This window comes from Akebia trifoliata, unplaced genomic scaffold (assembly GCF_017979445.1).
Source record: "Akebia trifoliata isolate Shusen 1 unplaced genomic scaffold, ASM1797944v1 Contig00054, whole genome shotgun sequence".
Classification (NCBI taxonomy): domain Eukaryota; kingdom Viridiplantae; phylum Streptophyta; class Magnoliopsida; order Ranunculales; family Lardizabalaceae; genus Akebia; species Akebia trifoliata.
Window position 1 is genome coordinate 50743 of NW_028236810.1, and position 13726 is coordinate 64468.

The 13726-nt window shown below is 34.7% G+C and overlaps 1 protein-coding gene across 1 annotated transcript; it reads right to left on the minus strand.

Moving 5' to 3' along the window:
* LOC147382073 (laccase-17-like) lies at nucleotides 1-3912 on the minus strand. Its single transcript, XM_086429588.1, has 6 exons — nucleotides 3738-3912; nucleotides 3486-3637; nucleotides 2781-3025; nucleotides 2551-2679; nucleotides 1200-2168; nucleotides 1-337 (listed from the first exon to the last, which is right to left on the minus strand). The coding sequence occupies exons 1-6, from the start codon at nucleotides 3852-3854 to the stop codon at nucleotides 207-209; spliced, it is 1743 nt and encodes a 580-aa protein (XP_086285714.1). The 5' UTR covers nucleotides 3855-3912; the 3' UTR covers nucleotides 1-206.
* Between the last annotated feature and the right edge of the window lie 9814 nt (nucleotides 3913-13726).

Sequence of the window (13726 nt, forward strand, 5' to 3'; positions counted from 1 at the left end):
TACTTTTTTCATCCTCAAAGGAGGGGTTGGAATAAAAATGTCAACCAAACAAAACAATCATCAATTGGTTAAAATGCTTCTTTGCTACTCCTTTTATCTGGTAGGGGAAAGGAAATTAAGAAATGAAACAAAACATAATAAAGGAAAATAATAAGTTAAAAAAATCATGAAAAATAGCCCCCTATCAAACTAGTCGAATCTGGAAGTCAACACTTGGGTAGATCAGATGGCGGAGGTGGCAGCTTCTGATTGGGGAGCTCCCCATCCAAGACGACCCAAGCCATTTTCAAGCCCCAGCTTGTGTGGATTTCCAAGTGGCAATGCATAAACCATACACCTATCATCATCATCAAAACAATATAATTAGCACAGTTATTTATATTGTCATAATTTAAACTTTTTTACATTAGTCCTACATTGTTATAAATTCAACATGGATCACTAATATAGAAACCATAGTATTTCAAGGTGATTTGGCCCCAAAATTTGATGAAACCAACTAATTGAATTAACTCGACAAATCATTGAGTCAACTCTGAAATTTGATTGAGTCAGCTAAAACATGCACCAAGTTAAGTCAGAAACTAGATTAAATTTACAAAAAATTAAAACATTTTTTATTTGACTCGTCTGATCTGACTCACAAGTTGTTGGCTTGACTCTACTTGGTAGACATTTGAGTCGAGTTTTAAAATTTTGATAGAAATTTTATCAATTAATCTAATGTAATCCATGGAATTAATCTTAATTGATGCACATCTAAATCTGTAAGATATGTTATGAGATGCATTATTATTACAATGATAGAGTGAATCTCATATACATTATCACAATGAACCTAACTTTCCTCTATCACCTACCAGTATTTGTATTGTCCTTTAAAGAAAGGACATACAATTGTTATGAGAATATCAATAATTCATCTTCATGGTTGGCTGGAAAGTCCAATCATGCTTGCTGGCAATCATGTGCATAAGATATACAAATTCGGGAATTTTTTTGATAGAAAGGTGTCTGCTATAACAAATAACGATAAATCGGTTTATCAACAAAATTGATGAATTTTTTTTGTTAAATGACCATTAGTTTGGAAAACTCTCCAAACTTTTTATCCAAATAGCCGTAACCCATCATACAATTGCCAAATCCAAACTTGGTTACCAAGCATAATATAGTAGTTGAATTGATATAGTACACACCTGGGTTGTCTGCGAGGAATCGAATGGCAACCCATCCACCGGATGGCACACCAATTGTGTTCCTCTCAACAGGGTCGACAAGATTGAAATTTGCAGGATCCGTATTGGGATTATAGTTACCGAATCCTTGCCCCACTACGAAGAAGTTGAAGCCATGAAGGTGAAGAGGGTGGCTCTCGGCGCCAAGTATGCTCGTGTCCTGCATCACTAGCTCAACACTTGTGTTGAAGGGCAATACCACTACTTTTGTTCCATTACTCACCATAGAGTTATTTGGAGGTATTCCTGTGTAGTTGAAAGGAATAATTGGGTTGGTCGGGAAATTAGTTGTGTAGACACCCAAAGATTTTCCCAAGAAATAAGATTGCATGAGGGCTATGGTTGGCATGGCAAAGGAGACATTGTTTATAGACGCTGAGAACATAGTTCCATTGGGCCCTTGGCATGTTTGGTTTGTAGGACAAGGGTTTGTGCCCAATCCCACTGTGAAGAAGAATCTTTTATCGACAGTTTGTGGGACGTTAGCTGGGAATTGGGCAGTGGCCAAGCTACGGAACTTCTTTGTAAAATTCGTGGCGAATGAAGTATCGTTAAGAGGAGGAAGGTGAGGTTTGAAGAGTTTGAGTTTCTTAATTGAATTGGTGAAAGGGGAATGAGAGGGTGGTTCGTATTCGAGGATGGCAGCAGTGGTGGAATTGTTGAATGTGCCAAGGCCAGTGGCATATGGTCTTGCTAACATAAGGAATGTGGCATTGGGGAATTGAGGTTTAGTTTTGAGAAGGACATTGGTGGTTTGTCCTGGAGTGATGAGAAGTGTATTTGTTTCGAAAGGTTTAATGTAGACAGCGTCGACATCGACTACAGTGAATGTGTGGTTTGCAATGCTGAAGAAAAGCTCGTCATTGAGTGCAGCGTTGATCAATCGTAGGAGATATGTCTTTCCGGGCTTCACCTTCAGCTTGAACGTATCTGTGAGGGAGGCCACCCCATATGTCAAAACTCGGACAAACAATGGAAATCTTACATTGCCACACCAACATTTTTTACAACACACCAAACGCTAAATTTAAATAAGATGTCTAAGATTTATACGAGGCCAAATCGTATACACCCATGGAGGAGTGTTGAAACCCAACTCCAAAACCTCAAATCTTTCCCCATAGATTTATCAATAAATGCAATAAAAGTAGATTATTTGAGATAGAGATCTAAGGGGAAATATTTGAGGCATAGGAGTGGGGTTCAACCCTCTGCAGGCCCAATATTGATAGCTTTACTTGGTGGGCTTTTTCTTTTTATAATATGGATAAAAAATAAATAATAAAAAAAGCACCCTCGTTAGCAATGTTACCTTTTGCTGAGCAGTTGTACAATGGCCCAGGAAGTCCATTAATGGTGTAGGCGTCAGATACGTTTGGGCCTCCTCCTGTCTGCAAAGCCTGGCTGATAATTGCCTCAGGATCTGCCTTAAACCACTCACCTGGATATTGGATTTATACATATATATGTTACTTAAATGTAGATATATAAGAGAAAAAAGTGCCATAATTCAATAATTTGATCTTGATAATTGTTACTTACCAAAGATAATTGGGATTTCCTTGTATGGTTTAGCAAATGGGTAAGGAACACCGAGCTTAGGGAGGATGATGATGGGTCCATGAACCGTTGATCTCAACCATGATATGTGGGCATGCCACCATAGAGTCCCTCTCTGACCCACAATAGTGAAGTTGTAGACGTAGGTCTGGCCAGTCTGTATAGGGCATTGAGTCACATAGGCGGGTCCATCTGCCCATCCACTACGAAGTTGTCGAACTCCATGCCTGTAATTACATTGTTCACCATTTAACAAGAAGAGGGGGAAAAAAATGAGAGCTTCTATTGCCACATTGCCACACCAACTTTTAGATACCACTATCCTTCCTTTCAATTTATTACAAGCCCAATTTGCCCCCCACTCTCTTACCTCGCTTGCCGTTTGCACCCCCTCCTCTAATTTTTGCCCAAAGGCCACTCCCTCATCCCCCCCCTCCCCCCCCCCCCCCCCCCCCCCCCCCCCCCCCTCCCCTTCCCCTTTTCTCCAATATCATTTTCTTCAACTGCTAACCAAAAACCTAAGCAATGCAACTTTGAGCTAGGTCATGGATTAAAGTCCAGTTTACCATATCAGGACCAAAAACCAAAACAAAAATGTACTTTTTTCATCTAGAATATTAACTAGCTAAAATTTTAGCAAACAAGACTAATTTAAAATGATGGGGGAATAAGATGAGAGTTCCATACCAATGGATAGAGATATTGTTCTGAACATGGTTAACCACCTTAACAACCACCTGGTCTCCTTCCCTTGCCACAATCCGAGGCCCTGGAAACTGACCATTTACAGTCACGATGCTCTTAGTACTACACAAACGAGTGAAGTTCTTCAGCTTAATCTGCAAACAAAATAATAACAGAGAGAAATAAAAACCCATTATTCATTAATTTTATAAAAACATGAATATAATATATACAGGCCATGCATGCAACACGTACATCAAATTTGTAGTGTCTTGTTATTCCTGCATCAATGAACCCAGGGAAGAGCCACAAAGCACCCAATAAAAAGATCAAAGCTCTAATAGTAACTTGTAATGAAGAAGGTGCACCCATCTCTCTTTATCTCTTCAGTCTCTCTGGTGAAGATGATGAGAGACAAGATTGCTGAACAACTAAATGTTTGGGTACAGAAACATGAAAGCTTTGAAGGTCGTTTATATAGAAAAATAATAATGATAAAAGCACGTATATGGGCTGTTGATTAGGTGAAGAGAACTTGAGAAAAATATACATTAAAGACAGATGGTCTTGAAGTTAAGTTGGACCAACAGTTGGCCAAGCTTAACTTTAGAGTGATGCCAAAGTCAATCTACCAGATTTCTACTTCTTGTATCCGTCAAACTTTTCCCTACACACAAGATTCCTTAAGTACTCTAAAAATAGCTCCGTGTTTTACTATATAACACGTACAGGAAAGTTTGGTTAATTTTTTGCTTTAAATTGCTAGTTTTAGTTCTTTATGATCTAAATCCATTTATTATATTTGAATTATTTTAATCTCCTCATCATGCTTAAGTTTTAAGGAAAATTATATCTAAGACGCACTATATATCTATAATAAGAACGAACTACTTCAGTTACCGTGCATGAGGAGGAAAGAAACGCTATAATTTTTAAATTACACCACTGAAGAGCTAGTTGATGGGGACAGTTCATGGGACATATGTAAAACCATATGAAAAAACAATTTTTTTTCAAAATATGGCTTAGAGGATCTGAAACTTCTAGATCCATCAAAAGTGATTTATAAATTATTGGCAAAATTAGACAGTCCACATTCTAAATAAGTTTTAGTGGGGTTAGAAGTTTCAGGTTGGACTGATTTTTTTTTTCTTTTGGATGATCTTCCCATCATAGATATCATCCTCACAAAAAATCAGTTCAATCTGAAACTTCTAACTCATTTTGAAAATTTATTAATGTTACATTGTTTTTACATATGTCCCTTGATCCGTTCCTGCCTTCCTTCCTCAATTATCAAATATTTTAATATGTCAATTTGAATCTTTGAACTTGTGTAAAATGCTAGGGAGTATCGAGTTAGGTGGATCATACTTTTAGGTATGTCATGTTGAATACTTTGCGAGTCACCATTAAAGTTTAGGTTTAAGGAATTTGGTAGCCATCCATTTTCAACAATAGTGATCAAGCTCAAAAATGAGTTTTTTTTTTTGTTTTTTTTCTTTTAGAATCTGACTTTTTTAATGAAATCTAGAAGTTTGTGTTGTTGGATTTCTAATTTGATAATCTATATGCGCCCAACGACACTTAGTAAGTTAGTCATGGCAATTTGATTCCTAAAATTTGCTGAAATAACCATCTTGATAAAGTAAGGGAGTTTTTGTAATAAATTGCAATAGATAGGTCCACCCGATAATCTCTCTTCTTTTTTAAATAAAAATTATTCTCTTTTAACAAAAATAAAAAAAAGTGTCAACTAACTTAGTTCGTAAAGTCTTTGGGTGATGATACCAGAGATCTAGGTTCAAATTCCCACCAACTGTTGAGTCGTTGAACCCTGAACTCATAAATAAATAGGCTTAGTAATAAAAAATATTAATAATTATCTCAAAGAATAATGAAGTTTATCAAGGCCTAGCATTATGAATCGGTAGACTCATAAAGTTGTTCCACGTGGCATGAAATTAAACCAACTATCACATATACATAATTCACACACTTAGAGATTAGGGAGACTAGAAAAAAAAAATATTGAAGGGATGGATGAAAAATATATATTTTGTTATCCAGGGAAGATTAATTGTAAAAAGAGTTGAGCTAGAGTAAAATTGAAATTTACATCGTTTCACACATTGCTAATGTGGAGGTGCCCACAGAACCATTGATGTTTTTCACTCTTATCTTAGTGAAAAGCATCTATAGTTCTATATACGCATCCATGTCACCAATGTGTGAAACGATATAAATTTCAATGTTACATCATTGATTAGGTCCTAGAAAGTCATTTCTAGGACCATAATTATAGAGAGTTTATCCACCCTTGATTGTTATTTTCCCCAAATAAAAATAAATCATCTAGAAATTCTAAAATTATTGATAACTAAAGAATTTATATTAGTTGTAAGTAAAAAAGGCAAATATTTGCAGACAAATAGAAAAAAGCAAAGCCAACACTGCAATATTTGAGCCAATTCGGATCAGCCATCCAAAATTCAGTCCAAGTGTCTTCATTTATACCGTGCTACGGTAGAGATGTGGTGCGTGATGGTGGTCCCAGGGGGGACGTCCTTGAGATTTGTGCTAAAACTTTTTAGCTACATTGCCTTTGCCTAAATGGAGCTGTCTCGCAATAACTAGAGCAGATATGATCCGGAAACCCGAGAGAAAACTCTATAAATTGAAGGGTTGGCTAAAAGGAAAGGGTCTCTCTCCCTTCTTCCTAATTTTAGTCTTTCATTTTCTATTTTGTGATAAAGAGAGCTCTTGTAAAGTGAGAGCTGAAGAACTCTCTCTTCCCCTTTTTCTCTCTTTCTTTTTGTAATTTAATTATAGTTCATAACATATTTTCAAAGCTATGTAATTGAAGGGATTCGAACTAATTTTTGAAATCAAAGAGCAACAAAGAACTTTCATTCTCTTCTCAACTCTGCCCTCTCTATTTTATTTTATTATAATTTGTTCCTCGCGATAATCGGCTAGACTCTCCATAGAGAGGTCAATGAAGCCAGAATGAGTTTATCTTAATTATGTTTGATCGGTTTTATTGCCTTTGCTAAATTATGCTCTTGTGAAAACTCTTAAGATTGAGATTATCGGACGACATATTTAGTGTTTTAAGTCTGATAATTCATGCTTGGATGAAATCAAGCTTAGTCATACTTATTTACGAACATTGGGCTAAAATCAGATTATCTCATCTTATTGGTGGATTCACATACATTTGATTTACTTAAGAAATTTATAGATTTACCTTATGATCCATAAGCAATAGCTTTATTGCATGGATCGAGATAAATATAGAACCGTCGAGATATTGAGATAACTTGTAAGGGTGGATTTGACCCCTCTAACCTTTACATTGCATTTCCATTTCTTGGTTTATTTTCATTCTCTTTCTTTGCTATAATCTCTCATAAAACTATTTTAATTTGGTTACTTAAATCTACGTCGGTTTTGAGTTTAAAGAAGTATTGAATCGGTCGTTGTCCCTATGGATCGACCTTTACTTACCAAAGTTTTACTTTGTTCATTATTATATCTATAATCTGCATCGAACAATCATCATTTGCCTCGTAAAAAACTCGATAATATATTAGAACATCTATGGTTCCGTACATGCATCCATCTCAATTTTGCATTTTACATCATATCAATTTTCATAAGCTTAGTCTTATCTAAAATGTTTAGAATCCATGTTTGAGGCCATGATTTTCCATCAAATTACATGTACATACTAAAAAAATAAAATAAAATATTACACACCAAAAGTGCAATTTCTGAAGTTTGAAGGTGAATTTGCTAGCTATTCTCCATCATACAAAAACTTGATGTTAATCCCTACAAAATGCGTTAGATCATATTTAATTTAATTTTATGCTTCATTGATCTGTAAATGATCATCTAGATATTCCTTTGTGGACCTATTTAGAAAAATATTTTTAAGCATTTAAGTATCCAAATTAATAATATGTAATGGTTGGAAATCATCCATTAAAAGTGCTAAAAAATAATGGTTACAAGTCATATGCCAAAATGATATTTTGTGTGATCCCATCATGAGATCCACGGTCATTCCATACCACTTTGATGCAAATCTTTTGTATCAAACGTGGAGTCAAAGTTTTGATTGTTTTCTTTTTCTTTTTCTTTTCTTCAATTTCTTACATATTTGTTAAGGGGGTGTTGTTGTGACGGATGTTTAATCAAAATATGGCTTGGCCAATAATTTTGATTCCACAAGATGGCATTTGATAATTTCCCATTTTGTAATTCAATGCATTTTTCAGGTGGTTCAAAATGAATAATAATATCTGTAGATACCCCAATTTGAATGGGCCCCCACTCGAAAGGGCCCAAAAACAACAATCTTTCAATAAAATTGACCAACGGGCCTCAAAAGCCCGAATCACTCAAACATGGTATTTTGATCAAACCGAGGCCCTTGAGACCTCCTAGTGGTCTAGTGGGCCACCAAAAGGACTTGACCTACCCTACATCTCTCCAACCTCCACCACTCCGCTCCTAAAGTAAAAATACTCGATTTTTCGATAAATTCACCAACGGGCCTAAAAAGCCCGATTTGCTAACACGTGGCGTTTTAATCAATCTAATGATCCCCAAAATCCCTAAAAGGATAAATAAATGCAAAACAAGACTTGGGATACTCACCACTTTCCACAATCTTCACCGCTCCGCTCCCGAATCAAAAATACCCCAAGCCCATCTAAATCTCATGAACCTTCAACACATATAAAATGCGTTTCTCACCTTAACCCTTAACCTAAATTTAATCCCACATCACCTAAAACATACCCACCTTTGAAAACCTAATCCAAAATGGCTCTAACCAATTCCTAAAATCCAAAAATACACCCACAGCAAACCAATCATCACTTTTTCATCAAAAATGACACATGTCAGCACCGCATCTCACCTCCTTCATCAAACCACCAACGCCCCATCGCCGTCGCTAAAAAAACTAACTACCCCATTACTTTTTCTCTAAAAAAATCACATCAAACCACAACCCCCCCCTAACCTACTATCATCACTCCTTACTAACCAACCATCACCTCCCCTAATCTACCCTTATCATTACCGACAAACTCATCTCTAAAACCTAAACCTACACCCCTCCTCTCAAAGCAAACACGCATTCTCTCCCATCACTTAAATTTAAACATCTAATCTCCACACATCTTACCACATGTCACCATTTCCCTCACCCTCCCAACCACCCTCTTACACCATCCATTCTCTTAAATCAAACACCACTCAATTACAATCACCCTCTTAAACACCCATCATCTCACCTTACCAAACACTTCACCCAAATGATTTGGGTAAGATCCAAATCATTTAGATCAAAACACAACCCATTTACCTTTATTACATATTCCCACCTTACCTACCACCCACAACTTCACACCTACCCTCCAACCCCTTTCACAACTCCTAATTTCATACCCTCACCCTCAAAACTCATGCAATTCTCTACTCTCCCAACATTCACCCCATCTGATCCCTAAAAATAATTCATAAACTCTATAAAACCCCCTCATTCTCAACTCTCACTACCTAATGAAAATTTGAGAAAAACTCCCAAATCTCATAAGAAAAAAAATCCCTTTCTCTCCCTATCATACTCAACCTTCTAATCTCAACCCTTTAATGTCAACTCTCAACTCTCTCTCATTATCATACTCAATCCCTCAATTCTCCCAACTTATCAACTCAACCATCAACCATCAAAAGACTAACTCATTATCATATCAAGATCAAGAAAAGAATACTCATATTTTGGGAGGATAAAGAAGATCAAATCAAGTTCAAGGTGGGTTTGGGACAAGAATTACCCCCCTTCTCTCATCCCCACTTCCCTCTTCTACTTCTCCCCCTTTCTACACCTACACATACACCACCAATGGCTTGAACCATCAAAGGGCCTCTTTTTCAATAAGGGTGTTCTCAATGATTTGAATCAATATTAAAGTTCCTCATGCTTGAGGGCACATTTTGGATTTTTTAATTTCCTTTTATTTTATTTTTATTCTTAAGAATGAGCCGAATCCGAGGTTACCACCATGGTGGATGGAGTAGGGTGCCTAACACCTTCCCTACTCCATAAAATGAGCCCCCTTACCTAAAATCAAAAGTTTGACCAAATGAGTCATATACATACGAGAGTCACAAAAATGCCAAAAATGACATATTTTAAAAAAAAATATAATCCGGGAGACCATTAACACCCATTTCAAATATGAATGGTGGCGACTCCAAAATCCTCCAAAGTGGATGATATATTAAAAATTGAATAAATCACGTGTCCACAATATCCTTCCAGCATTACCAAATGCCAACCTTTATTCTTGGTAGCCATGTCAAATGTTTCAAATCAAACTCTCTATCAAGTCGTTTAAGTCGAGTTTCTGAAGGTTTATTTTTATTTATTTATTTGGTTCTTATTGAAGTTCATGAAGGGAACCTCTTTGGGTCAATTACTGAGAATCGGAATATATTGAACTCCTAGTTTAACCGGTCCAAGTAAACATCTACTTGGAAATTAAAAAACCACAAGCAAGTCATTCAACCCAAGATTGTGTCATATGACATGACAGTTGAACCAAGTTAACCCAGTTCCACCTGATTCAATGACTATTACGTTTTATACATTGAATGGGAAACCCTGATTGGTGATTGAGAGTCTATTAGTTTAGTTTCTAACCAAGAGAATGATGTATGATCCAACATGCTTACGTGGACTAAGACTTGTTCATTTTCATTATTACTTCAAACTTCTAATATTTTTTTTTGAATAAGATTCCAACCACTGATACTTATTGATATATAAAGAATAAACAAATTAATTAAGGAAATAAAAGTGCTTAATGTTTAATTTAGAGTCTTGAAGATCAAAAAGTTGAAACTGTAGTTGCACCAGCTACCCCCCCTCATGACCCGCTCTTTCTCCCCCATCATACTATTCATCTGTTTGTATATTCATATATTTATTTGTTAAGCAAGCAATAAAGTGGTATTAGTGAGAGAAAACTTACAAGAGTAAGGGAAGCCATACATGCATGATACAAAAAATTACAATCAAAAGTGACAAAATTATCACTATAGACTTACAAAACTGTCCAAATCGATGTACATTTCAATGTTATTCCATCACAACTCTTATTTATTTATTTACTAAGCAAGCAATAAAGTGATACTAATGAAAGAAAACTAACTTACTAGAGTAAGGGATGCCGCATCCGCCCATGAAACAAAAAATTACAGCCAAAAGTGAGGAGTTATATAATTCTTACAAAATTGTACAAAATGTTATAGCGAAAGCCAAGGTGGCCCTTATGGATCGTGGCAACGATTGCAAAAACTATCGCTACAAACCAATTTTGGACAAAAACATTTCTTGAAAAATTCATTTGGTGACTCGAATTATATCTATAGTGATGGCCACTAGCCATTCCTGTTATGTCTTATAATGACAGTGTATGTAATATCCTGAGTTTTTTTTAATTTATATCTTGAGGAAAATCAAATAATAGAATTTTGAGAAAATTCTGAAAGTGGAACTTAGGGTAAAATCTTTCGGATTTTGTTTTTTCACTTTTAATAAAATTTGACCTCACCATTGGATTCAAAGTTGTTGAAAAACACTTTAACCTCTAAGCACGCTCAAATTCGAGTTCAAACGAAAAAGTTGCAAATCCTTGATTTTCGGGTTGGACGGGACTAAAAAAATGAATTTTTGTTATAGCAAGAATTAGAAGAATCCAATCGTATCATTAGGTTTAGCACGAAAAATTATGAAAAATGATGTATTCACTTGTCAATTAAGGCTCAAATAGTCGAATTATCGTTAAAAATGAAAATAAATTTAAAAATACTGGTTTCGTCCCACATTTACTTTATAAAAATATTTTATATTTTTCTTTTATTTCTCATTGTCTTCTCCGAGCGTCAAAAACCAACAACCAAAGCCAACTCAAAAACCTTGGTTTTTCAACTACTTTACATCAAATTTTCATTATGACCGGGACCCCCTTGGTCGTCGACGAAGAAGAGAAATTTGTTCACGACATCGAAAGCTATGAATTCACCAGATCACTTTTTTTTTTCTTCTCCTTCTCTACTTTTCATAAAAAATCAGTCGAATCACACAGTGGATTTTGACCTTTTCAACCTAAAATTTCATCGACTTAAAGTTCAGATCGTCTTTTGCTGAAAAGGGAAAGAAAGATGCCATAGTCAAAATCTTCGAAACCATTGAGTTCATTTCAAAATTAGTAGCATCCAAGTCCAGTTTACATCGATTTTCATGTTGTTTGCATCGAATTTCACACATGTTCTTTTTTTATAACGACCAACGATAAGTAAGGGGCTTATGATTCTTACTAATAATCATATATTTCAAAAATGCATTTAGGAATTTTATCAATATTGCGATTTTGTTTTAAAACGTAGGATTTTCTTTATTTATTTCGAGTCCACAAGAAAAATATGTACTTGATATATTTAATTGTGTTTTATAACAATTTATATGTAAGTGAGACATTTTATTAAATAAGAAACGAAACATGGACACATGTGTCGCTACCAAAACCTCGTTTTGATCCAAATTTTATAGTTTTTTAATTTAAATGATAAATGAATTTTAAAAGTTAAAAAATAATTTGATATTAAAGGAATTTACATTAATTTGATAAATATCAAAAAGTTCAAAAAATTCTAATATCTAAAAAAGAAAAAAAATGAAAAAAATGTTAAAATGTTAGAATCACACCCGAGAGATGATATCTGCATTTTGCATTATTATGATATGTGTGAGTTGATGAACAGATATTTAAGGTTAATTTATTTTTTATTATCACAAGGTGGCTTGTATGTTTATTTACTTTCTATTAGCATGAAGCGTTGTTCAAATTTGTTCAAGATTGCACCGTACTATACCGTTATTTAATTTAGTCTGGGTGGGTACTGCATGATAAAAAATTAAATATCCATTCTCAACTCTGAAATGTTAATTTCTTATTTATTTTAAAAAAATAATTGATATGTACCTATATCTATTTTGTAAACTGTTAAAAAGTTTGCAAATACCTTAAGGGATAGTCCATCATATCATCAAGAGTGATATACTATCCTGAGATGTACGGTAGGGACAATGGAGCTTATACATGGTATGGGACGTGTAAAAAAATGGCATCACAACTGGAATCTAGGTTTCTTCTTTTCTATCTTTTTTAGTTGACATGTAATGTAAAGGTGGCGTACACAAGTGAGAATGTTTACTGGGAATCACATGCACTCTTGATAGATATAGACGAAGATGGCTAGTCAGTGATTAATAACAATTTAGAGTAGTCGAACGTCTTGACATGTCGAGAAGAGACCTATCTATTATAATCACGTCAAACGGTCAACTTGAGCTAGATAAATGATTTTCCAAGTGTGATAAGTTGCAACGACCGACCACAAAATCAAGAACTAACAGTGCAATTAAACACTGGTGAAGTATTGAAACACGATGTCTCGATTGAAAATTATTCATTTATAGAATCCCAACTTTCTAATTTCACTACTCCATCATTGTGTATTATGTATCTGTTGCACTATTTTAAATTATAATATGAAAAACACGTTTACTATTTCAATTTCTCAATTAGAATTATATAAAAAGAAAATGATATAGTATGAGTACTACTGATTTATGAAATGTGGATTTTAATAATTTAGTTGCTCATCCCTGGCTATATGCACCACTTAATTATAGTTTATTTGGTAAAATGTTGTATGCATTGAAATGATTTAAAATGGTTACTCATTCATGCTAGGAGAGGATATTAGTCATAATTATTTGTTTACCTACTAGGTAATCCTTGTTATTCACCCTTTCTTTATTATTTTTTTTAGTTTTAAATTAAGCATTTGCCAAGGTAGGTGTAGAACAAACCAGTGAGGATCATTTGGTGGGTCAGATAAATGACCAGATTCCATTACCTAGTAAGTACTGAGGTTGTACCTACTAGCTGCATCAATTCATCCTGGTTATATCATAGGTTTTGGTTGAGCGTTACGATTCTGTTAGTGAAAAAAGACCAAAAAAATATCTTATATATTATTTACTTCTTTCGTATTCTAATATACCCTACTTTAATAGATGTAGTTAGACTTCCGTTGCTTTTCTATTTATGTATGTATATATAAAGGGTATTATTGATATCATTTATCAGATA

What these genes read in the sequence shown, in the direction of transcription:
- LOC147382073 (XM_086429588.1), bottom strand. Translation starts at nt 3,854, where the DNA reads ATGGGTGCACCTTCTTCATTACAAGTTACTATTAGAGCTTTGATCTTT. An exon ending in CAAGACACTACAAATTTGAT is followed by an intron (nt 3,638 to 3,737) that starts GTACGTGTTGCA and finishes TTTTGTTTGCAG; the next exon opens with ATTAAGCTGAAGAACTTCAC. An exon ending in AACAATATCTCTATCCATTG is followed by an intron (nt 3,026 to 3,485) that starts GTATGGAACTCT and finishes ATGTAATTACAG; the next exon opens with GCATGGAGTTCGACAACTTC.